The sequence below is a fragment of the Ovis aries genome, chromosome 1 (assembly GCF_016772045.2).
Source record: "Ovis aries strain OAR_USU_Benz2616 breed Rambouillet chromosome 1, ARS-UI_Ramb_v3.0, whole genome shotgun sequence".
Classification (NCBI taxonomy): domain Eukaryota; kingdom Metazoa; phylum Chordata; class Mammalia; order Artiodactyla; family Bovidae; genus Ovis; species Ovis aries.
In genome coordinates, this window is record NC_056054.1 from 124459667 (window position 1) to 124486998 (window position 27332).

Sequence of the window (27332 nt, forward strand, 5' to 3'; positions counted from 1 at the left end):
GGCTTCATGAGGGTGGAGAGTTTCTGTCCTTTGCTTCCTCATAGCACATGCTTGGAAAAAACTTGTTGAATGAATGAGAGCTTATACAAATGACACAATGTTTTAAAAGATAGGTACATTTCTTTCTCAAGATGAAAACTTTCTGGATGTTTTCAATGAACAAAGAGGAGGGGTTTTAACATATTCTTAAGACCAGAATTATTTAATTATGATTGAGGCATTATGGACATTAAGCACATTATTAAATAAAGTATCACATTAATTCTGGGAAAATGTGATCAGTAGTTTTTGCTTTGAAAACCAAGATTAGGAATGATAGTGTCTTCTTGAAAAAGGAAAATGGCATTTTAATCTTTTAAAATGTACAAAGTAAGAATTTTCCTATGATCGATCGTTTTCCTCTTTAAATAATTTTTATTTCTATTCCTAGTCTTTATGAACTGCATTATGTTAGGTGTATGTTACCAATTCCAGCTCTTTTCTGCCAAACTTTCTTCCCCAAAAACTTTGTTCTGGAGAAATTAGTCTGACTTCAAAATCCATCTCCGTGTCCCTGCTTGATGTAGTGCTTCTCAGTTAATTCTCCCCATTCATAAAATGTTAGTGATTAGTTCCTTGTAACCTTAAATCTCCCAAATCTTCATTTTACAAATATTTGAGGGCCTGCCTAGCTGTAAAGCTGGGTCCTAATTAGGATGGCACTGCTACTAAGGATCTCTGCCTGCTAGGAGCCTAAACTAATAGAGGACACAAAACTTAGACAAGTAACTTTAATGTATGCTGGAACAATTTCCTTTGGGGTCCTTTTAAAGTACTGTGGGATGGCCATGGGGCATTAGACTTGGGAGAAGAGAGTGTCAGTCTAAGAATTTCCGGAGGTGTAGGAAAAGTAATTCAAAGGCAACATTGGTGTGAAATAAGGGACAGTAGTTTGACTCCTGAGGCTACTGAAAGCGTGGTTAAGGTAGTTTGGGGACTGACAAGTTTCAAGTCTGTCTAATGTGTTTGAATTCCTTTTTCTTTTTTTCCCAGTCTGTGGATAAATGGAAGGTTTTAGGTAGGGGAGTAATACAGTCAAAATACTGCTTGATTTATAGTGTGTATTGTAGAAGGCAGAGGTTTGGGGAAACATGGCAGGTTGGGGACTGAGGTGGGAGAAGAAACTAGAATCTGAACTTGGCATATCTATAAAGGGAATAGAGAGGAGGAGAAGGATGTGGACCTGAAGAATCTGTGGATTTGACATCTGGTAGATTTATAAGCACCTTTTGCCCTGGACATCTAAGCTCTGGGAGAGGGGTGACACATCAAGCAGTCTTCAAAAGTATATTTAGTGGAGGGGGAAATATGTTTGATTTTGAACAGTTTATGTTTGAAACAGTCATGTGGAAACTTTTGGCCAGCAGTTGATCATATTGGACTCAAACTTGGAGGCAACAAAGAGATGGAGGAAGACATCAAAGAGTCACCTCAGATTGCCCTAGAGAAAATTGAGAGGGGGAGACAAAATGAATTAATAATAAGCATCTATAGCATATGAGGTGCTTTGTATCTACATATTGAAGTTAATACTCCTTCAACCTTGCGTAGACATCCATTTATAGATGAGAAAGCTGATTTTCTATTTCAAAGAAATCAAATAGTAATTCACCCAGGGGCATACTGCTAGTTCATGGCAGAGCTGAGGTTTAAATACAGATGGTCCCATCTTAATTACTGCCTGAAAATAATATTTTATATAATACCAAGGGAATGATCATAGGTTAAGTAATACAAAGACCACAAAATTTTTTGAGCATATGGGATCTGTAGTTTAAGATTGAATGGTGATAGGAGAGATACAGATAAGAGGTAGCAAATATAAAGTGGCTGGGTGTTTTGGGATTTATTGTTTTAGAAGTTTGGTTGTAAGGTGTTCTGGGGAAAAGTCTCTTCAACGATAAAGGGAAGAAAGAGCAATTGACAATGTAGTAGACACTGGTGCTAGCCTTTTGATATGTTTATGTATATATAGTGTATATATAAGGTCTTAACCTAAGTAAGTGGTGTTCAAGCCCTGGTCTTTATTAGATGGGCGTAGATGCTAGAGCATATTGAGGGAGGGGGTGTGCAAAAAAGCATAGTTCAAGTGGCTAGAGGGATTGGTTATCTTAGAACAAAATTGTGGATAAAAGGAAGGGGGCGGATTGGAAGCATAGGTAATAGTATGTATCTGTGATACAGAAAAAGAGGAAGATAAAGATAAGGTTAAAGACCTTTTAAGAGAACTTTCATGGCAAGACACTATTAAGTGTTGTAAAGAATGGAAAGATGAGTTTAAAAATCAGTGATCACTTAATTGTGTTCTATATTGATATACTCCTTATTGTGAAGGTTTGTTACATGGATAAAGGTTATAGATTGGAATTTTTAAATCCATTGATTGCATTTTTAGCCTTTAATCAGTCTTCTCTAAATCAAAAAGAATAACTCTTCCCTCATCCTCACTTTTTTTTTTGCAGCATCTGTGATTGTAAGATCTTTAATTAAAATACAAAAAAGTGCAGAGGATATAACAAAAATTGACAGTTGTTATTAGATGTTTTTAATTTAAAAATAAAATATTATGTCTTCCGTTCCTCCCTTTCCCACCCCTCTACCCCCCCACTGATCCCCCAGTCAGAAGCAATCAGGTAATGAATTTAGTATCAGTCTCTGTGGTCCCTAAACTCTGTGTGTGTGTGTGTGTGTGTGTGTATAAAATATGTTTTGATACATATTCCCTCATGTTTTGTGTGTAAAAATTACTAATGCTGTATATTAAGAACTGTATAGTTCGTTCTGATCATTGTGTAATATTCTGTTATTTGAATAAACCGAATTTTATCTGGTTCCCCAGTTGATGAACGTTTGTTTCTCATTTGTTACTGACAGACACTGCAATCAATGAACTTTCTCAGACATGTCTCTGTGTAAGAGTTTCTCTCGGACAGCTGGTCTCAAACTTTGGATTTTGACTCCTTCAAGCTCTAGAAGTTAAGGACCACAGAGACTTTCTGTATCTATGGGTTATATCTTGATATTTACTGTATGAGAAATTCAGACCAATAAACAGATTTATTAAAAATAATAAACTTGTTACATGTTATCATAAATAGCATTTCTAATGAAAAATAATATTTCCAAGACAAAACCTAGTGAGAAGAATGACATGGTTTTTTCTGTTTGCAGATTTCATTTAAACTTAGGTTTAATAAAACTTGAATTCTTGTATATACTTCATTCACTTTCCAGCTGTTACACAAGTCAAGTAGCCTTTGGAAAACTTCACTGTATACTTGTGAGATTAAGGATAAGGAATGTCTTAGCATTAATATGAAAACAGTTTTTACCTCACAGACCACTGAAAGGAAGTCAGATACCCCTGACCAGCCCCCTCCTTTCTAGAGTTACTTTTTAAGAACTACAACATAGAGATGGTATGCATATAATGATACTTTAAAGTGCAGGAAGAAAACAGGAGTACTTCTATATTTTTATTTATTTTGGGGGGCTGCTCCTGGTTTTACTGACAAATGGGATCTTTTAGTTTCAGCTTGTGAATTCTTAGTTGCATTATGTGAGATCTGGTTCCCTGACAAGGGATTGAAACTGGGCCCCCTGCAGTGAGAGCACAGAATCTTCGCCACTGGACCACTAAGGAAGTCCCTTTTGTTTATCTTTAAAATCAGACAAATTAAACTTTATGAGTACTTTTAACGTATGAGTTGACACTACTGCCCTTAACAACTTAGGTTGTCAGTCTTGAACCATGTTACTCTGAAGAAGAATTGAGTTCACATCTCATTAGGGAGCTTGTCACCCTTCCTAGTCCCAGGGGAAATTGTTCTGTATAAACTGTTCTGTATTTTACCTCTTGATTACTGCTATGATTATCTTCTAGACTTTAGATCATATGATGACAGTACCTTGTTAACTTTTTTTTTTTTTAACCTGTAATGTTAATCTGGTTGTTTTTGATCATTCCCTTGTTCTCTGAGAGGTCTGTCTAAAGAAGTGGACAAAGATTTGAAACAAGGTTCTTAACTGTATGGAAGAGACGTATCGGACCAGGGCAACAGAAGTAAATTTTGAGGTTTCTCATGACTGATCTGACTGTGTTATGCTATTTATAACAGGAGTTGGAATATTAAAAGTTAGTTGTAATTTTGTTCCTCTTGACTTGCAGAGATTTGCTTATCTCTGACAATAGTAGAAGTCTGGCTTTATTATGGAATAAAGCTGGCTCTTCAGAGCTTTCTGTAGCAGAATTTATCACTGATGTTCTTGTTGAAAACATCCCACTCCCTAGTCTATCATTTTGTTTAGAATTTTGTTTCAGAAGAAAAAAATACGTGGACATATGATAAGGAACTGATTCAGAGAATAATTGGAATAATGGAAAAGTTGGCTTGTAAATCTTGTGGAACAGAATTCGCAGACAAGATGGCCGTTGGTTTTTGTGGGAGTGTTTTGTTTTTGTTTTTTATGTGCTCAGTCGCGTCCAGCTCTTTTCGACCCCAAGGACTGTAGCCCACCAGGCTCCTCTGTCCATGGGGGTTCTCCAGGCAAGAATACTGGAGTGTGTTGCCAAGCCCTCCTCCAGGGGATTTTCCCAACCCAGGGATCGAACGCACGTCTCCTGCATTATGGGCGGATTCTTTACCATCTGAGCTACCAGGAAAGCCGAAGAATACTGGGGTGGTTAGCCTATCCCTTCCAGTGGAACTTCTTGACCCAGGAGTCTAACTGGGGTCTCCTGCATTGCAGGTGTATAGTGGATTAACAATGTTGTGTTAGTTTCAGGTGTACAGCATAGTGATTCCAGGCTTTTCTTTTTTTTTTTCAAATTCTATTCCATTGCTACTGCTGCTAAGTCACTTCAGTCATGTCAGACTCTGTGCGACCCCATAGACGGCAGCCCACCAAGCTCCCCCGACTCTGGGATTCTCCAGGCAAGAACACTGGATTGGGTTGCCATTTCCTTCTCCAATGCATGAAAGTGAAAAGTGAGAGGGAAATCGCTCAGTCGAATCCGACTCTTAGCGACCCCATGGACTGCAGCCTACCAGGCTCCTTCGTTCATAGAATTTTCCAGGCAAGAGTACTGGAGTGGGGTGCCATATTATTATGTTATTACAGAGATACCTTGTATCTTGCAGTATCAATTGTCCCTTCCCCTCTCTAGCTCCTTTTCTGTTAACCATAAGTTTGTTTTCTATGAGTCTGTTTCTGTTTTGTATATAAATTCCTTTGTATTATTTTTTAGATTACATATATGTGATATCCATACTTTTCTATTATTTCACTAAGCACTCTAGATTCATCCACATTGCTGCCAATGACAATATTTCAGTTTTTATGTCCATGTAATGTTCCATTACAGAAAGAGTCAGACACAACTGGGTGACTGAACAACAACAAAGATCCATTGTGTATATTTACCACATGTTTTTAAGCCAGTCGTCTGTTGGTGGGCACTTAGTGCTGTTGTGGAACATTGGGGTGCATATATCTTTTCAAATTAGAGGGGTGGTTTTTCTTCCTAGATACATACCCAGGAATAGAATTGCTGAATCATGTGGTAGTTCTATTTTTGTATTTTAAGGAACCTCCATATACTGTTTTCCATAGTGGCTGCACCAATTTACATTCCCACCAACAGTATATAAGAGGGTTCCCTTTTCTCAAAACCTTTTTCAGTACTTATTATTTGTAGACTCTGATGATGGCCATTCTGAATGATGTGAGGTGATACCTCATTGTAATAGTTTTTATTTGCATTTCTCTGATCATTGGCGATGTTAAGCATCTTTCCATATGCCAGTTAGCCATCTGTTTATCTTCTTCGGAAAAAACATCTATTTAAGTCTTTTGCCCGTTTTTTGATTTTTTTTTTTTTTTAGTTGTATGACAGGTAATTTTTCTGTAGATAATCTGCATGTGTTTAAAACTCATTTCAAATATACTTTGATAACATAGGGAAAACATTGTTAGGTAAATGATCAACCTTTAGAAGTTTGTGATAACATTTGTTGAGATAATATGCAGAATCTTTTCAGAGCAACACCATACAACTTTTTAACAATAAGCTAAAAATAAGCTGTACTATGTTATTAGGTAGTGTATAGGATAAGCAGCTATTAACAATTGAAGTTTCAATAGAGTTGGTAATAGTTAAATTTGGTTAAGTTTTACCAAGTTCCGTTGTGAGTTTAGTCTAAAAGAGACATGTCAATATTTCTATGTTAATATTAAGTGTAATTAACAATGTACTGTTTGTGATTTTTTTTTGCGAACTAGAAGATTGATTGCTGAAAAGGTATTAAAATTTATTATGCTTCAGTCACCTTCATCCTTTTCAATATTTGCATGGTTTATCAATTAACATTTTATTGTATTAGGACTCTTTACTGGTGCTTTACTGAGGCCAGAGGTATTTATAGAAACTTTGATAATATTGAGAAAGCATTGTATAAGTTAGTAGTGAATTCAGCAAGAAATCCAGTGAAACTCTGAAGGGGATTTAAGAATTAGAAGCCAAGGTTCAGATGGGATGGGGGAAATACCAGGGCTCTTGAAAAGTGGAGGGCTATACAGGTACCCCTTAAAAGTTATAACTGGTGTTTGGATAATTCATGATTTTTGGTATAAATCCAGTGGGTCATGTGGAGGAGATTGTAGACAGTAGCATACCTAACATATTTGACATCCTGAGAACATCTGTCTTCTTTCTTTTTTTTTTTGAGCTTCATTCCTCTTTTACAACAAAATTATTTTCAAATATATTTATGAAATTAGCCAAGAAATTTGAACTTCATGTCACTTACAAGTAAATATTACAACAAAGAAATAATTGATTAATGTATTAAAATTTCATTAATACTTCTTTCTGTTATGTGTAGAAAATCTTACCTACATACTGCTATCACAGTAATGAGTAATAATATTCAGGTTCTTTTAAGTCTTCTGCATATTTGTCAAATGATTGTCAGTGTTGATCTTCACAGTATTTGAGTTCAGTAGACAATTATAGTCAGATTTACCAGTGTTATCTCCACCTGTAAGTGGTTGAAGAACACTTTTCATTAATTCTATTTACTAAAGGTTGTATGTGTAGCAGCAGATACACAATAGTTGGGAAATCTTAAACATAAAGTTACCTTTGGCAGAAATTTAAGAAAAGCTCACTTCACAATAAATTCTGGAAATCAAAATACTACCCATGTCTTTTTTGACATCGATTCTAGTGACTTTGCCTGGCGACTCAGTGGTAATGAATCCATCTGCCAGTGCAGGAGACATGTGTTCGATCCCTGGGTCAGGATGATCCCCTGAAGAAGGAAATGGTAACCCATTCCAGTATCTTGCCTGGGAAATCCCACGGACAGAGGAGCCTAGCAGGCTTTAGCCCATGGGGTCGCAAAGAGTCAGATATGACTTCTCTGCTAAACAACAACTAGTGACTTCCAAATGTACTATCAGTCAAAACAATTTCACTAAAATATTTTCACCCACAGTTACTATGTAGGTCTCTTTTGTAATTGATGAACCTCTTTAAAATTATATGTAATGGCATTCTCCATATTTTTATTCACGGATCATCAAGCTTTGTGTTTTCTTTAAGACTCACTCTGCTGTTTATAAATATTTATACCACACACAAAAAGATATATCAGGAATGAAGAACTGCAAACAGCTATCATGCGTTAAATGTACTGTTTAAACATTTGAATATATACACTTAGGAACTGCAGAATTGGAGATACAAAATGAGCCTGAGGAGACTACAGGCTATCCTGAAAAACAAGAATCTCGGTCAACCAAATATTTTAGGGAAAGGAATATTTTATCCCTGATATCATTTAGAATTGCTAGTATTTGCTGATGATAGAACAGTTTTCAAACAGTTTGATTATTTTGTAAGTCAGACAATTCACCCACTTTTTGCCTGCTCCTGGGTGGACTTCTCCCATTGTTCAACTCTAGGTGTGTTACTACTCTGGAGAGCCGTAATTATCTAATGCTATAGTCTGTAAATCTTGTGCAGTATCCCCTGTATATCTTTATGCCCTTTATTGTGAATACTCCACTTTAATCCTTCTTTTGTCAGAGTTTAGCCTTAGCTGATGTAGAATTAGAATACCCTATAGGAAGCCTGTAATAGGGAAATTTATGGTAATACCCTTTTAAGTTTTCAGAAAGCATAAAGTATTCTTTAAATAACCATGTGACCATATTACCTGGTCCACTGTACTTACAAGTTGCTGATAAATCACTTTATCAAGGACAGCCGAGTTTGGGGTTCAGTTGGAGATATGTTCAAATCTTTATGAAGACCTTAAACATTGTTGACTAATGTAAGACCATATTTTATAAAGTTGGGGGTTTTGTTTTAATATATGAAGTAGTCCAAAATGGGCAAATCTGTATAGAGAGAAAGTAGGTTATTCATGAGGGGATGGAGAAGGAATGGGGATGACTGCTAGTGGGTATGGAATTTCTTTGAGGTATAATGAAAATAATTCTAAAATTACATAGTGTTGATGGTTGTAACTCTGAATATAGCAAAAACTACTGAGATGTACACTTTAAAGAGGTGAGTTTTATGGTATATGAATTGTATCTCAGAGCTCTTTTAAAAATAACACAGAAAAGTTATGTTTTAACACCATTTTCATTATTTTATTGCTTGATTTGATTATCAGATCGAAAACAATATCTATTAGCTGCTGACTGGCTCTGCAAGTTGTTTTGTTGATCCTGAATCATAAGTTTGTTGAAAGGATATCTTTAGTTTTTACGTGCTATTTTAAGAAGTAATCCAGCAGAGACAGTTCAAGGGAAGGACAGTAAATGAGTCTTGCATTTGCTTATTCCCAACTAGATACTAGCATATGGGTTCTTATATACCTTTCTTTCTATTTTATATATTCTATATATTTCTTATATATACCTTTCTATTTTAGAGGTAAGGAAACTGGAAGAGATGGTGTTATTTCACCGAGAACTGTTAAGAGGCTGCTTGAGTCCAATCCACAGCCCCACAGTACTGCTCTGAAGTTTTTTGAGCAGCTCATCTTTGACTGTTGTCTTGTTCATGAAGGGAGAGAGTTTCCCAAACAACTTTTGTATATTTGACTCAAAGTAGCAAGGGCACTGTAATGTATATTTGTGGAAGGATTTGCCAGAGTTTAAGAAGGATGGAGTTTGGAAGTTTTTAAGTCATCTCCAGTAATGCAGTAAATGCAGTCAGTGTTGTGAACTTAAGATATGCTTTTTAGATGTTATATTTCATTTGCTAATTTATATTCACAATTAAAATTTTTAATTGGGGATTTTATAAATGTTAACCTTTTCAGTTTAATCCCATGCTTGTTTGTAGATCTAGTCATTACAACTCTGGGGGGAGAAAAGTAGATATGGATAAAACATACAATGTATACGGTAGTGTTTTTCTTCTAATCAAATGATTTTATATCCTGGAACCAGTTTTTATTTGTTCAGTTAGTCTGGAAGGAGCTGTTTAATTCATTAAAATGTTTGATAGCCAGCTTTGGGTAAACACAGAGTTTACTTAGTGAGGCACAATAAAAGCAATTTTGAAACCTGGCAGCTATGCTAGTAAAATGGGGAGTAATGGCATGGGTACAATATTTGGCAGTTGCAAAGATCAAATCCTGGCCTATTTCATGAGCAAGTGAAGACAAAGGAGTTAAGGATTGATTGCAGTTCAGTGAATCAAAATGGAGGAAAGGAATAAAAAATCATCTAGTAAGTGGAACTGAGGGGGTTAAAAGGCCTGACGGCAGAGGGTGCAGCAGCCTTGGTTCTAAAGTAAAAGGTTTAATTGAAGGATAGACCCTTGGAAATTGTAAGGGAGTTAGTCTTACATGAAGAATAAATTAGGGCATACTTTGTGGAGTGAGTCATCAGAAATTAACTACTTAGAAAATTAGTTCTGGCACATGGTAACAGAATTAGGGATTGGTGATATAATTAAATAGGGAGGAAGTTTAAACTACTGTTTGCTATATTACTATATTCTATTTTCATAATGGACATAGAAACATAAGTAGTTAACTTGAAAGTGGTTTCATATATAATTTAACAGTATATGTTTGCATTTATATGTGTGTATTTTGTAAAGCATTTCCCTTGGTTCTGGAACCAGGAGAAAAATTGGTGAGTTTGTGGGTAAGTATAGTAAGGTATAGAAGTGTAGAAAGGGGTAAGTATGAAAAATTTTAAGACTCTTTAAACTTGAGAATAGTATATGCAGCTTTGCTGTTCGTAAAAATACCTGGTTTATAACCTTATGGAGAAATAAGTAGAACTGATTTGTAGTGTTTAAGTAAAGACCCTCCTCCATAGGAGCAGAGGAACTGTGTAGTTTCTTTTTTTCCATCTTAAGAGCCATGTAAATTTGCCCTGTTATTAGACATACTGTGTATTAGTGCCAGACCTGTCTTATCTCCATACATTCCTTTAACCAGGTGGAAAATTGATTAAATATTTGGGTTTCAAAGGATTTGACTCTCTGGAAAGTAAATATAACTTACATGGGAGTAAATCCCTGGGTTGGGAAGATCCTCTGGAGAAGGAAATGGCAACCCACTCCAGTATTCTTGCCTTGGAAATCCCATGGGCAGAAGAGCCTGGAGGGCTACAGTACATGGGGTCATAAGAGTCAGACACAAGTTAGTGACTAAAACAAAACAACAAAAATCATATATCAGTAATTAAAGGGATGCTTTCTTTAATGTACAGATGTCAAAAAATATACTTAAGTGATTTTTCAGTTTGGGGTTTTATGCACAAAGACTTCAGTTATAAAGATTTTAAATGGCAGATTTTATGTTTATTTTAAAAATTTTGTTTTAGCAGTTTTGAAAAGTTATATTAAAGATTTACAAGGCATTAATTTAAACATATGTGTTAACTTCAGAGATATGATTTACTCCGCAGACAAGTTGTACCTGGTAATGATGATCTCATATATTTACAATCAAGTTGGAGAAATGCATTTCTGTGTCTCAGACACAAATGTAAAGTTTTCCATTTTTAACCCATGAATTCTAATTTATTTATTTTTGAACTAATGCAACTTAGGTAAATTTAAGTAAGAAAATATCCCACCAAATATCTTTAACATTTTAGAGTATGTCAGTCTTTTTTCCCCTTCCACTTGTGTTTGGATGTGGTTACCAGTGATAACATGAATTGCTTTCTGATTTTAAAAGCCATCTTGGGAATTTGGGGAACATCTAATTTAGATAAATTTCTAAAAGTGGAATTGTTGGTTTAAAAGATACGGACTTTTTGAGTTCTTGATATATATAGCTTTAGATTTCTCTCTGAAATTGAAACTTGCCCATTAGTTCTCATCTGCAGAGTGCTTTCTTTGCTTTTTGCTAATCTACACTCATGCCCATTAGATACATAAGTGAACTGTTATCTCATTGTCTTAATTTGTACCTTTTTGACTATTGGTAAGACTGAATATTTTTTTCCATGTTTGTTAATTAGTTTCTGGCTCTATTTATTATACTTTGTACAGTTTCCAGTTTTATTGTTTTTCTTAGTGTTTGTTATTAACTCATGCACAATATTCTGCTTTAGGGTAGAGTGGTATAATGGTACTTGTCTAACATGCTTGGCTTGCAGCTCTTCTTTCCTTCCCTGCCCACCCACACCCCCAACTCTCTGTCTCTTTGTCTCACATACATACACACGGTCACATTAAGTGCCCAGTATTAAAGAATTAGCTCAGACAAAGCTTTGGTAAAGGCATAAGATGAAATGCCAGGTTAGAAGAGACTGTAAAGTATCTCTTTATCTGATTGTTCTAGCAGTATTTTATAGAGCTGTCTTCAGGCTATAATTAGAGGGACAAAGCATCTTTGTGGAGATGACTTTAAGATTTCCCCCCTACGTTTTCTTTTGTTAAATTTAATGTGTGCTTTTATAAAGTATATTTTACCAGTAAACATTTAAGTTGGCTTTAACTCTTGATTTGGTTGAAGCCAGTGTATCAGATTTGATGAGACAAATGAACAAAAGACGGAGGGAGATTGTAGACTTGAACACTTTGATAACTTGATCTGTCAGAAGGGAAATTTGAGTACCAGCCTGTTACTGTATGTGTATGTATTTTTGAAAACATCCAAATTTTTTATTTAAATTTAGTAATTATTAATAACAGGAGCTTAAGGCAGAATTTGTCATCATGGAGATCATAATAGCAAAGGAAGGAATACTAGGTATCTTAAGTATAATTCATTATAGTAAGTTTAAGAGGATAAGATGGGGTAAGTATCCCATTGAAAGAGATTCTGCCTAAAGATTTCTAGTCACTTGGAGCTAGAACAGATTCTCACAGACCAAATCAAACATTTTTCTTTCATAAAGTGTGTTTGTCTAGTGAGGACTCCATATATTTCAGATATTTGTCATGATTTCATCTTGAATAAGAAAAAATATTGATAAGTTGAGAATATTGTTAAGTGAATTTTAGCTAACTGTCAGGGTCCACGAATCATTAGATAAAGTCTTCCTACAAGTTGCAAGTATAGATCTTTCTAATTTTTAAAAAACCATGGTGTTGGAAAAAGCCATCTATATAGCAGATTCATGAAAGTTACAAACTAGTTGGAATAGCTGCTACGTTGAAAACAGAAAGTGATTTCTAGACTACCTAGGTAGATTGAAGGACTGTCAGAAACCAACATAAAATCAACATGAAGTTCTAGTTCTGATACAGGTTGCAGTGAAACAGTCTGAGGGTTTCGGTTGCTTATAAATATGAGTTAATAATGAATTGAGCACTATATATTTAAACTTCGCTGGATCTTGATTGCTTCATTGGCTTTCCCTAGTTGTGGAGAGGGAGGGCTACTGTTTATTGCGGAACGTGGGCCTCTCATTGCAATGGCTTCTCCTGTTGTGGAGCACAGGCTTATGGGATCTTTCAAGACCAGGGATTGAGCCCATGACCCCTCCATTGGTAGGGAGACTCCTATCCACTGGACCACCAGGGAAGGCCAAGCTAGGCAGTATTTTAAAAAATAATAATAATAAATGATCTCCCCTCCCCCAGAGTGACCATGTTCTGAATCCTAGAACCTGTGAATGTGTTACCTTACTTGGCAAAAGAGACTTTGCAGATGTGATTAAAGGTTTGAGTTAATTGTCCCGTGTTATCTGGATGAACCCAGTGTAACCCCAAGGGTCCTTAAATGAGAGAGACATGAAAAGTCAGGGAAAGTGATGTACAGTGAAAGCAGAGGCTAAGGAAGGACAGAAGATGCTGTGCTGCCAGCTTTGAAGATGGAAGAGCCAAAGAAATTTAAGCACCCTTTGGCTAGAAAAGGAAAGAAATAGATTTTGACCTAGAGTGCCCAGAAGGAAGGCAGCCCTACCAATGCCTTGGTTTCAGACTAATGAGGTTGTGACTTCCAAAAGTGTTGTTTTAAGCTACTGAGTTTGTGGTAATGTGTTCCTGCAGGAAGAGGATACTGATACAAAAGACAACCCACTAGATTCTGCAGGAATATATCCAGGCCCTCTTTATTTTGTTTTTTCATACTTTTAAAAGGAATTAGCCAGTATAGTCAGATCTAGAAATCATATCATTTGGCTAATAATTGAAGCAGATAAGAAAACATGCTTAGTTATGTTTACTTTTTCAAATGAGAAAGATCACTATTGTTCTGTGCTCCAGAGACAGAACTAGAGCAGGAAAAGGGAGGGAAGGTTATCAGAAGGGAGATTTGGGGTCAGTACAAAGATGACAGCTGTAACCGTTGAAGCTGATTAGTTATGAGTTAGTAAGCCTGTGAACTAACATGGGACCTGCCAGACATATTGTGAAAGCAGGTCTGAGTTTAGTATGAATACTAAATTAGGTAGTAAGGTGCTATACAGCTGTAAAAGTCTTTGATACTGCTTTGTTTTCAGTATGGAGAAAATTTCTCCAAATGCAGCACTTGAATAGTAGATGTAACACAATAAAGTTTTTATGCTAAGCCATAATAAAAAATTGGGCTTCCCTGGTGGCTTACATGGTAAAGAATCCACCTGCAAATGCAGGAGACCTAGGTTCAATCCCTGGGTGGGAAAGATCCCCTGAAAGGAATGGATATCCACTCCAGTATTCTTGGCTGAAGAATTCCATGGACAGAGAAGCCTGGCAGGCTGCAGTTCATGGATCACAAAAGAGTTGGACACAACTGAACCACTAACACCTTCAGTTTCATGACAAAAACTTAAACTTGAGATCTATGTTAAGATTCCCAGGGCATTATGTACTTCTTTTTACCGAGCCATTTATGTGTCAGATCTAGGCCAAGATAATATACATTATCTCATTTAATCCTAACAGTTTTATGAAAGTGAAGTCGCTCAGTCGTGTCCGACTCTTTGCAACCCCGTGGACTGCAGCCCACCAGGCTTCTCCGTCCATGGGATTCTCCAGGCAAGAATACTGGAGTGTGTTGCTATTTCCTTCTCCAGGGGATCTTCCCGATCCAGGGATCGAACCCAGGTCTCCTGCATTGCAGGCAGATGCTTTAACCTCTGAGCCACCAGGGAATCCCAACAGTGAATTGAATATTACTAATCCTCTTTTTCATACATCATTGAAATTCAGAAAAGTTTAACTAAACTTGTCAAAGTTTATGCTGTCAATAAATAGAGTATCATGTTATTTTGACTATCCCTCAAAGCTTATGAATTCTACAGGTGTCATGGGCCAAATTTAAAATTGTTCTTAATTGATATTAGGGATCATTGTGAGTGATTTTTTTTTTCATAATTTTTAGAATACTTTGTATATCAGGCACCCAGCAGAACAGTGTTCATGTTTAGGTTTTCTAATAGTCATTCAACTGATGACAACAAAAAAACAAACTTGTGTCTGTTGCTGGCAAGTATGTTTTTCTTACTAAGGCTTTCTAAGGAGGTTTTGTACCTTTTGGGGCCTACTGCTGCTATTATCCTGTATAAGAGAATTGCATCATTTTCTGTGGCTGCATTGATACTTTTTTTTGTTTGTTTGGTTTTTGACACATCACATTAATTCTGAATGCAGATGTGTAGTAGCAAAGAGAATGCTGCACCTAGAGATGTTCATTGAGCATTTGCCCAGTTGCAGATACTAGTTATTCAGTTCAGTCGCTCAGTTGTGTCTGACTCTTTGCAACCCCATGGACTGCAGCACGCCAGACTTCCCTGTCCATCACCAACTCCCGGAGCTTACTCAAACTCATGTCCATTGAGTCGGTGATGCCATTCAACCGTCTCATCCTCTGTCATCCCCTTCTTCTGCCTTCAGTCTTTCCCAGCATCAGGGTCTTTTCCAGTGAACCAGTTCTTTGCATCAAGTGGCCAAAGTATTGGAGTTTCAGCTTCAGCATCAGTCCTTCCAGTGAACACTTAGGACTGATTTCCTTTAGGATGGACTGGTTGAATCTCCTTGCAGTCCAGAGGGCTCTCAAGAGTCTTCTCCAACACCACAGTTCAAAAGCATCAATTCTTCGGCACTCAGCTTTCTTTATAGTCCAACTCACATCCATACGTGACTACTGGAAAAACCATAGCCTTGACTAGACAGACCTTTGATGGCAAAGTAATGTCTCTGCTTTTGAATATGCTGTCTAGATTGGTCATAACTTTTCTTCTAAGGAGCAAGCGTCCTTTAATTTCATGGTTGCAGTCACCATCTGCAGTGATTTTGGAGTCCAAGAAAAGAAAGTCTCTCACTGTTTCCATTATTTCTCCATCTGTTTGTCATGAATTGATGGGCCTGGATGCCATAATCTTAGGTTTTTCGATGTTTTAAGCCAGCTTTTTCACTCTTCCTCTTTCACTTTTGGGCTTCCCATGTGGCTCAGCTGGTGAAGAATCTGCCTACAGTGTGGGAGACCTGGGTTTGATCCCTGGGTTGGGAAGATCCCCTGGAGGAGGGAAAGGTTACCCACTCCAGTATTCTGGCCTGGAGAATTCCATGGACAGAGGAGCCTGGCGGGCTACAGTCCATGGAGTCGCAAAGAGTCGGCTACTACTGAGCGACTTTCACTTTCATCAAGAGGCTCTTCGGGTCCTCTTTGCTTTCTGCCATAAGGGTAGTATCATCTGTGTATCTGAGGTTATTGATATTTCTCCCAGCAATCTTGATTCCAGTTTGTGCTTCATCCAGCCTGGCATTTCACATGATGTAATGCTAGTCAAGCCATACAAAAAAAAACTGTAGCATTAAAGGTTTAGTTTCTGGCATTTGTCCTGGTGTTCTTTTGTGTCGACTCCTTGTCTGTGCTACATTGAAATATTTGGTATATTGTAGTTAGTTGTATCTTTGTTCCCTTCTTACTCGTCTTCATGGTTTTGATTCTGTAACCTCTCAATTTCTAGCAGGACCTCTGCTTTTTCAAGATCCATATTCCAGTCTGCTGAAATATCTGCCTGGATTTTCAGTAGGCATCCCAAGTTAAATTCAGTATGTCTCTTCATTATCCCTGAACCAATGCAATATATATATAGAGAGAGAGATGAGCAAAGATGCCTACTTGATATTTTGCCTGCATTCTCCATCATAGTTAATGGTCTTTGCATGTATTTACAACAACAGCGTTGTATAAGGAGTTGACTATATGGTTTTTCCAGTAGTCACATATGGATGTGAGAGTTGGGCTATAAAGAAAGCTGAGCGCCGCAGAATTGATGCTTTCGAACTGTGGTATTGGAGAAGACTCTTGAGAGTCCCTTGGGTTGCAAGGAGATCCAACCAGTCCATTCTGAAGGATAATAGGCCTGAGTAATCATAGGAAGCACTGATGGTGAAGCTGAAACTCCAATACTTTGGCCACTTGATGCAAAGAGCTGACTCACTGGAAAAGACCCTGATTCTGGGAAAGATTGAAGGCAGAAGAAGGGGACGACAGAGACTGAGATGGTTGGATGGCATCACTGACTCAATGGACATGAGTTTGAGTAAGCTCCAGAAGTTGGTGATAGACAGGGAAGCCTGGCGTGCTGCAGTCATGGGGTCATAGAGTTGGACACGACTGAGCAACTGAACTGAACTGATAATCTTAAGGATTGTGAGCTTTACAACCAACAAATTCTAGTCCAGACACATTCCCTGGGAATCATTTGAAAGCAGATGTAATCCTTTTTGGTATCAGCTGAAAACAGCTGTGACAATCTATGTTAATTGTTAATGTGATTAAATAAGATGGTGCACCACCTTATACTTAGTCACTTAGTGTTGCTCCCTTCCTCTTTTTCTTGAGTTGCACCTTCTTTAGTGGAATAAATACTCTTCCTCTGTCTGTCTCTTAAATGGTAGCACTTAAATGCTCTCTTGCTGGTTTATTGCCTGAGTGATAGTTATACTGCTATATGGTATAGTCTGTATTTTAATTTTTTAAGAAAAATGATTTAAATGTAAACTGTAGAGCATTTCATCAGAATATAACACTAATCCGTCTTGTCTCCTCAGTTGGCTGGGTTGTTTTTTTTTTTTAATGGGGAGTTCCTTACTGTAGAAATAATCAAGAATGTGGGACATTAAATGAATATTCGTGCTGGCTTAGGCTTCAGAGAAATATGATTCTCTAAGCATTTAATGGCCGGAGAAGGCAATGGCACCCCACTCCAGTACTCTTGCCTGGAAAATCCCATGGACGGAGGAGCCTGGTAGGCTGCAGTCCATGGGGTCGATAAGAGTCAGACACGACTGAGCGAATTCACTTTCACTTTTCCCTTTCATGCATTGGAGAAGGAAATGGCAACCCACTCCAGTGTTTTTGCCTGGAGAATCCCAGGGATGGGGGAGCCTGTTGGGCTGCCGTCCATGGGGTGGCACAGAGTCGGACACGACTGAAGCGACTTAGCAGCAGCAGCAGCAAGTTTTTAATGGCCAGAAAAGTAGTTCTCGCTGTTACTCATTCTTAAGATCGTGTATCAACTTTTTGTATCCTGTTTCTCTGCTTTAAGATCCAGAAAAGGAAATAGAACTGTAGTAATAAATAACTGTCTCAATAGCTTTTATAACTTAGAAATGGGCAGAATATGCCCTTGTATAAACTGTGAGCTGCATATATTTTTCAGTTTATATTGGAGTTAAAATACTTTAAATCGTTTCTTAGCTTCTCATTGTTTTATATAGTTTTAAAGATTACTGTCTCTAGTTGTTTTTCAGTTAGTGAGCATTTATATTCACGGAAAATTTTTATTGTGCTGGAAATAAAGAATCATGACCCGAATTAGATAATGCCTTTAAAAAAAAAAATCAGTCTCTGTGTTAGTATCTTTGTTTTTCCCATTCTCTGTATTTTAGTATTGTTGTTCTTGTTCAGTCCTAAGTCATGTCCCACTCTTTGTGACCCCATGAGCTGCAGCATGCCAGGCTCCCCTGTCCTTCACAATCTCCCGGAGTTTACTCAAATTCATCTTAGTATTATTTATCAAAAAATTCTGCTTTTCTCTGCTTAAACAGAGTACATTTTTGGTTCTTAAATTGATCATATCTTGTATTGCATACTTTTTTTAAAAATTACTGTTACCACTATCTATAGTCCCATTGTGTCTGTAGTTTTGAAAAACTGCAAAAATTCTGTTGCCAGAGTATTTTGTTGACAGGTAGGGCTATTTATTCTGGAAAAGGAGACTTTTGTTCTTTAAGGTACCTTCTTAGTAGGTGTCTGGTAAAGATGGTCTCTGTCTTAGGGGTTCCATATTTGAAATTGGAGAGAAATGGAAATATGATTCATATAAGATTGATAATGCTTAGAAGACCCTGAAACTTATTTCAGAATGTATTTTTAGAAGAGTATGTATGCCTATGGTTAAAACAAAAACAAGATTTTAAGAAACTAGATATAAGCTTCTTAATGTCAGAATTTTATCATTATGAGTCTTTATGGGCTCTCATTATATCTTGGTTGGGCTTAAACTTCAGGGGAAAGGTGTGTGCCTGTGTGGTTTCATCTCCTGGGACTCCCTGATTGTTGGATTTACTGTAGTGAAATTTGTTAAATACGGTGTCATTTTTATTCCTGACTAATCAAGAAATTGTGAATTCAAGTTTTATAATGACATGTTAAATTTCTTACCTGATGTAATACATGTGTATCTCCAAGTGAACATCAGAATTATTTGAAGTCCTCCAAAATCTCAGTGAGGTTTGGATGTGAAATATTAAATATTGAATCACAATATTGCCATTTTCAGTGTAGGAACATGGTGTGTTTGTTTCCATTCAAATCAGTTTTGAGTTCTTCAGTAGGGTTTTATAACCCTACTGTTACAGATTTTTGTCAATTTTTTTACCTTTTCCCCCTTTTTTGCTGATTTTAGCATAATCTTTTCCCATTCTGTTTTCAAAGTGATGACGCTAGCATATAAGAAAGCTTTTAGTTTTTCTTTACCAGACAAATTATTAAACCTGGTTTCAGAAATTTTATTATTCTTTTAGTTACAAATATATTTGTCAAAATGAAGGGTAAACCTCTAATTTTACTTTTAATTAAAACTTTTTTCCTTTTTTTTTTTAATAAGCTCTTTTCACTTATGGATATGAAACCTCCCATCTCTCGAGCCAAAATGATTCTCATCACGAAAGCTGCTATTAAAGCTATAAAGGTAAGAGTAAAAGAAATATATTAATTTGGAAAGTGTTTTTAAAATGTTGAAAATATTATTGTTAAATTCGAGGTTTCATGTTGTGAAGTAGTTCAGGCCTAAGTCAAAGAGCGCTAACCAAGTTTTGCTGAAAGTAATTACGACTGTGTGATGTGTGTACATTGTAGCATATTTCAGAATCTGTTAATGTTGTATTTCCTCTTTATATTTTTTAATTTTATTGAGGTATAGTTGACAGATTTAGTAGTATGTAATAGAGCACGGTTTGATGCACATGTACATTGTGAAATGATTAGCTTATACTAATTGACACATCCATCACCTCACATAATTACCTTGTTTATGTGTGGTGCTAAAAAAAAGTTGAACTCATTGAGGTAAGGAAAAGAATGACGGAGGGTTTTTGTTGTTATTGTTTGTTTTATTCCATTTAATTCTTACCATAATAGATCAGTGGAGTATTAGCTTTATTTTTATTTAAAAACTTCAGACTTCATGAAATTGAATGTCTTACCCAAGATCACACTTTGAAGAAGTGAGTCTCTTTAAAAACTGCATTATTTAGTTCCAGTTCCATTGTTCTTCTCTCTCCCATAAAGTCACTTGATGAACTGTTTTATGAAGATTTATTGATTAAAAATGGAAGGAAAGAATCTTTTGGTGGGTTTTTGTAGTTTCTGTTTTAGTTAATAGTTTCTTTCTGATTTGTTAAGAATTTTTTGAGTTGTTGCTATGGATTATTCACCAGGGTTCTTTCAGTATTACCTTGAGAATTATTCAGATTGTACAAATTCTGAGGTTTTACGTATTTTCTAATTATAGGAAATGTATTGAACAGAAAAGTGTGTTAGCTGGATAATGATATTCTTTTTGTTCTTTTCAGCTTTATAAGCATGTGGTTCAAATAGTAGAAAAGTTCATAAAAAAGGTAACTATCCATTTTATTATTATCTCATTTTAGGTATGATCAGTATTGTACTTTGTGAGTTGTAATTTGAATAATTACTTCTAAAGTCACTCTACAGAAAAGTTGTCACTGGAAGTCTTGTTTTTTTGTTTCATAACAAAACAAAAATGTATAGCAGTACTGTTGATTGAGTACTTACTATGAGTCAGGATTTGAAATAGTTTTTTGTCTGCTTGAGCCTTCTCTCCCCATTGCCCTGACGACTCTGTTGACTTTTAACTTATCTTGGAGTACTTCAAATGAAATTACTCCGGTGTTTTCAACTTCCCTTTCTCCCATCATAATTAAATCACTTTTCACTTCTACAGTTGTAAGTTGTTTGATAATATATGTAACATCAGCACATGTCTATGTCAGTAAAGGACTGAGAAAGGAGACTTAGACATCATTGTCTTCTCCCCCAACCTAGAGTTGTACCTTTTTTTTTTAAAAAAAACTGTTTTGGCCATGCCATATGGCTTGTGGAATCTTAGTTCCCCAACCAGGGATCAGGCTGTGCCCCTTGCATTGGAAATATGGAGTCTGTTTTCCTTAGTATAAATTTCTAGAAATAGAGTTGTTGGATCAAACAAGGTTTGTGTTTATTGCTAAATTATTTTTCATAAAGGTTGTACCACCAGAAATGTTTGCAGATATCTGTCTATTCATTTTATCTTGTCGGTTTGTAAGGCCAAGAATGACTTTGCCTTTTGGGTTTTGTTTCTCTGATACTGTACTTTATTAGGATTGAAATTAATATTTTGGTTTAAATTGGCTTTTTGATGATTTTTAAAGTTAAAAGTTATTTTTGTGAGCAGAATGAATGAGAGTAGATTTTTCCATAATAAATAGATCTGTATGGAGGTGGCTTAGGCATTGGTAAAGTAATGCTGATTCTAGGAAGCTGGAATGGGGGGAGGACAGAGGGATCAGAAAAAAGTAAAATATTGGGAGTCTGAAACATCAAGAGAATGGTAGTTCTCTACAGACCTGTGGGCTAGCCAATGAGAGAATTTAACATTTAAGTAGTTATTTAATTACTTGATTAATAACTTTAGTTATTTCTATAGAAATAACCTTGGATATATAGTTTCATAACAGTGAGATTAATGGGTGTCAGATTGTGATTTACTTTTCTTGTATTGACTTTACGTCTTTAATCTTTGTAGTGTAAACCAGAATACAAGGTTCCAGGATTATATGTAATCGACTCAATTGTGCGACAGTCCCGTCATCAGTTTGGAACTGATAAAGATGTTTTTGGGCCAAGATTCTCTAAAAACATAACTGCCACATTCCAATATCTGTATCTTTGTCCATCTGAAGATAAGGTATAGTTTATAATTTTTAAATTAAACTTGTATTCTTACCCTATTCTTAAATATATATTAGGTATTTAAAGCCTACTGTATTATTAGGAAATGGCAGCCCATTCCAGTGCTCTTACCTGGAGAATCCCAGGGATGGGGGAGCCTGGTTGGCTTCCATCTATGGGATTGCACAGAGCTGGACACCACTGAAGCGACTTAGCAGCAGCAGTATTATTAGAAAGGTTGATCACACAGTGATCTCTGTGAACTTGAAACAAAACGCAGTTTTTTTTCTGTAGTAGTCATATCTATTTTCTTGTGAAGTGCTTCAGAAATGTTGTACTATTGGAATTAAAAAAGAAGCATCAGTTCAATTCAGTTCAGTTGCTCAGTCGTGTATGACTCTTTGCGACCCCATGAATCGCAGCACGCCAGGCCTCCCTGTCCATCACCAACTCCCGGAGTTCACTCAGACTCACGTCCATCGAGTCCGTGATGCCATCCAGCCATCTCATCCTCTGTCGTCCCCTTCTCCTCCTGCCCCCAGTCCCTCCCAGCATCAGAGTCTTTTCCAATGAGTCAACTCTTCGCATGAGGTGGCCAAAGTACTGGAGTTTCAGCTTTAGCATCGTCCTTCCAAAGAACACCCAGGACTGATCTCCTTCAGAATGGACTAGTTGGATCTCCTTGCAGTCCAAGGGACTCTCAAGAGTCTTCTCCAGCACCACAGTTCAAACGCATCAATTCTTTGGTGCTCAGCCTTCCTCACAGTCCAACTCTCACATCCGTACATGACCACTGGAAAAAAAGGAACATCATCTTTCTTTAAAGAAAACATTATTAGAAAGATTTCTTGTGATTGAATGGTAAAGAAATTCTGCAGTAGAGGAGGACAGTGCTTATGTCAAATTGTTGTTTATTCCACAAGGAAGGGACCAATCATTGACTTTCCCCATCATATAGAGATGTTGAAGTATAAATGATATTCATTAGCAATCAGACTACTGTATTTAATTCCTCACATTTATAGCTGGTTTTACTCTGTACTGTAAAAAGATAGAAAAACATAGACAAACTAGACTCTTAATAGATAGGAGAAATACACTGGTAAGCTCAGAATAATGAAGACTGGAGCCTGTATAATAAATGACATATAAATTTGCGTGTTTTGGATTCTCTATATTCTTGGAGGAATGCTCTTTTGGGAAAGATGTACAAGAGAAAAGTTCATTCCTAGAGTAGGAGATAAGAGTTGTAACCATGAATAACACATTTTCTCTGGATCTCCTTCAAATTTGGTAGCCCACAAAACAACTTACCTAACAGTTAGAGGCCAGTTAATTGTGTTAAATATTTTAACTATTAAAATCATCCTGGATTTTACTCTTCTTAGATAACTGAATTTTTTGGTTTCTTTGTGATCATAAATATAAAAATTTCAAGTAATTCTAATGCATTTCTTCTGATTCTCTAGGTTGTTTGTTTTTTTCCTCTCCCTGTTTCTTACCCTGGATTACACTACTGAAGGAAGGCCCATTAGAGTAGTTTAATGAGGCTGTAATTCTGATGATAGATTGTTTTCTATTTATGAAACAGATGTAGCATGGAAATGTTAGCCTGTGGTGTTTTGTTCTCTTTTCATAAGAGGTATAATTATTTATGCTAATACTTATGGTATATTTGTGTTTTTTCACATAACAGAGTAAAATAGTTCGTGTATTAAACCTTTGGCAAAAAAATGGAGTATTCAAAATTGAAATTATTCAGCCTCTTTTGGACATGGCAGCAGGAACCAGTAATGCTGCTCCAGTAACAGAAAATGTTACTAATAATGAAGGTAAGGTCAGGTGTGTCTGTGCACTTAGAGAATTGTATCATTTTTTGTACATGATATGTTTGGAATCTGTTTATAGTGATGGAATTTTTCTGTAAGAAGGAACTTGAGTTAACATCTTGAAAGATAAAGTTTTCTTCCCATCATTATTATTTCTAATAAAAAGTATTCAGTGCTTATTGCAGTATGGCTATAATACCATAATCTATATTTTTTACTGTATGTTAAACTGAATGGAGTATTGTTTTAGTAAAGAAGCTTAATGGAGCTTAAAGGAAATATTTATGAATTAAAAGTTTTTGAGGCCTTAATGATCTTTTCTTTTTTAGGTTCACCTCCACCTCCAGTTAAAGTTTCTTCTGAACCCCCACAAGCCACTACAAACTCTGTACCAACTGTACCACAGTTGCCCAGCTCTGATGCTTTTGCTGCTGTGGCCCAACTGTTTCAGACAACTCAAGGTCAACAGGTAAACTGTCTACCCAAAGATTAAATAGTTTGCAGTTAGGTACTATTGTCAGTTCTTATTTTACATTCCTGGTTACTGAGCACATTGTGAGGAGGGAATATATCTACTGGAAAAAGCCTTTGTGAGGAAGGTAAATTCACAAGGATACTGGGGGAAATGTGGGAGAGGTAAGCAAGGGACCAGCACACTGAGGAATAGTGTGCCCCTTTGGAGAGAACTGCAGAGCTCTAAGGGTGTTGGAGTTGCTTACAGTGCTAGTCACAAAGTTATATGGATTGATGCAGATGATTGTTTTACACTTTTTTAGAAAACATATATATAGTGTTCACAATTCAGTCTATTTTCTCTTCTCTCTGACCATCATTGTCTACCATTAGCTTTTAACCTTAAGTGACACACATTGTATCCCTGATACATTCATTCACGATAAACTTAACCATTACTAAAAGGTTGGTTCCTTTTTCCAAGTTCCTCCATGCCTGTGCTATTTTGATTCACCATTAAGATTTTTTTTTTTAGTGAATTAACTTTTGATACTATGATTATCCTTTGTTGTGTGGTTTATCAGTTTTCCCATTCTTTAAGCTTCAGCAGATCCTTCAGACTTTTCAACAGCCTCCAAAACCACAGTCTCCCGCCATTGACAATGCCGTGATGGCTCAGGTTCAGGCTATCACAGCTCAGTTAAAGACAGCTCCTACACAACCATCTGAACAAAAAGCTGCTTTCCCCCCACCTGAACAAAAAACTGCATTTGACAAGGTATGCTTCTCTCACATAACCCATCCCATTGTTTATATCACTCTGTAGAAGTTAACCCTTTTCTAACTTACCTGGATTGTTCATTTAGTTATTTGAGGGATTTTCCCCCTCGACATCAAAACATTGATTCTTATTCTTGGTTATAAATGTGATATATACTCATTGCAGAATTTTCAATATAAGAGAAAAATGAACAGTATAAAGGAAACAGAACATTCACCATTAACCTCCTTACTCAGGGATAAGTACTGTAACATTCTGCTATATATCTTTTCAGAATTGATTTCCTGTGGATATAGTCTTTTCTTTTTTGGTCATTATGTGTATCTGTGTGTGTGTGTACGTGTGTGTGTATATATATATAAATAGGTATTTTGAATCTATATAAACAAATATATATACACATTGTTTTTAACTGGCTTATTTTTCATCTTAATCCTCACGTCTCTGGGTGGTTGTTAAGGTTAATAGATGTAAATATGTACTGAGTGCTCATTAGGGTTATTATTATTCCATTACATGGGCACATCAGTTTAACCATTCCCCCTGTTGAAAGACATTTAAGTTGCTTTCTGTTTTCTGTTGTTGAAAACATTAGTTACCTTATCTATAATATGAGAATTTGGGTTGGTTTAGTGTCTTCAGACTTCTCTTTTGGGCCTTAGTTATTTTTAAGGCACTCCCACTAAGGGTATAGATGTGTTGAAAATGCACAGCTCAGAGCTTCCTGTTGAAATGTTTGCCTAAACAACCCCCGTCTTACCTGTTTGTGTCTTGTCTATATATGACTATATAAAATTTAATTTCATTTTACAAGTTGCAGTACAAAAAACACAGAAGTTTGATAATCCTAGAAAGACCTATCTTTTAATTTAATCATCTCTAAAATATGTTTCTTTCTAGCATCCTAAGATACAGTAACTGTTGCTAGTAGTTAATTAAGAATCCATATGGAAATTACTGCTTGTTATTCTATCTGTATGATTTATGAGTGACTACTGATTAAAAGAAGGTTGTATTAAAATTTTTGAGTACAAAAGAAGTACGTGCTTTTAGGGGAAAGAAATGCAGATAAAAAAAAAAAAAGAAATGCAGATAATACAGAAAGTTCTGGAGTGAAAAGGGAAATCAGTTCCACTGATTTGTGTATGGTTCTTCAGACCTGTCTCCTCTGCGTATGTGAATATAAAGTGTTAAGTGCTGTGGTTTTGTTTTTTAGTCTTCTGTTCTGTGTTGTGATTGGGAAAATTCTCCCCACTTGTATTAAAAATTCTCTATTTCTCCTAGTAGTTTTTTATTTGTGTTTTTTTATGTTTGTCTCAGTGTATCAAGAACTTATATTAGCATATAGTTCAAGATAGTTAAACCTTTATATTTTTGGAAATAGCCAATTCTCCCTCACAATTTTTGTCATACACTTTTTTCTGTGTCTGTCTCTAGATACCATTTTGTCCCACTAGTATCTGTATTTGTTTTGGCATCATAGCAGTTTAAACACTTGCAACTTACAGTTCATTTCTGGATGTGTTTTCTGCCTTTATTCTTTTTCAGACATTCCTTGCCTATTCTTGGGCATGTGAATTGGTATGTTCCAGAGAAACAGAACCAGTTACAGGCACAGACACACAAAGGGAGAAGGGGGGGATTTTTTTTAAGGGATTGGTTCATGTAGTTGTTAGGTATAAGTTAGAGTGTCAGGCTGGAAATCCAGGTGAGAGTTAATGCTGCAGTCTTGAGTCTAAATTGTGCAAGGCAAAGGTTTTCCTGTTGTTGTCGTGAGAATGCCATCTTTGGGAATCCCTGCTATAAGGCCTTTGACTGATTGGTTGAGGCACACCGATATTATGGAAGGTGTTTCTTTATTCACAGTCCACTAATTTAAACGTTAGTCACTTTTCTTTTTCTTTGCTGCTCCATGCAGCTTAAAGGATCTTAGTTCCCCAACCAGGGATTGGACCCCAGGCTATTTGTTTCATTTATTCTTAGATAATTTACTCATTTTTCATGTTTAGTGTTTCATAACACTTCCATGTCCAACTCTTTGCAGTCCTATGGACTGTAGCCCACTAGGCTCCTCTGTCCATGGGATTCTCCAGGCAAGAATACTGGAGTGGCTTGCCATTTCCTCCTCCGAGGGATCTTCCCAACCCAGGGATTGAACCGGTACCTGCTATGGCCCCTGCATTCCAGGCGGATTCTTCACTGCTGAGCCACCCTGGAAGCCCAATTGATGCTGTCGAGGGAAACTACTGAGTTTTTATGTTATCTTGTAAATTATCTTGTTTTTTCTAGTTGGTTCTCTCAGATTTTGTAGGCTGCTAAATTTGACTTTTCCCCTTCAACATCTAG

The 27332-nt window shown here is 36.4% G+C and overlaps 1 protein-coding gene across 3 annotated transcripts in view; it reads left to right on the plus strand.

Annotated features, from left to right (window-relative positions):
• The window catches only part of SCAF4 (SR-related CTD associated factor 4), a 60939-nt gene that overhangs the window by 1914 nt on the left and 31693 nt on the right, over positions 1-27332 (plus strand). For 2 of the 3 annotated variants that reach the window (XM_015092376.3, XM_012186474.4), the window contains exons 2-7: positions 19579-19662; positions 20546-20590; positions 21778-21939; positions 23620-23755; positions 24082-24221; positions 24807-24983. In XM_015092376.3, coding sequence (XP_014947862.1) covers positions 19579-19662; positions 20546-20590; positions 21778-21939; positions 23620-23755; positions 24082-24221; positions 24807-24983 — 744 coding nt within the window. The remainder of the gene's footprint in view (positions 1-19578; positions 19663-20545; positions 20591-21777; positions 21940-23619; positions 23756-24081; positions 24222-24806; positions 24984-27332) is intronic. The other variant, XM_060403802.1, reaches the window with a different exon arrangement.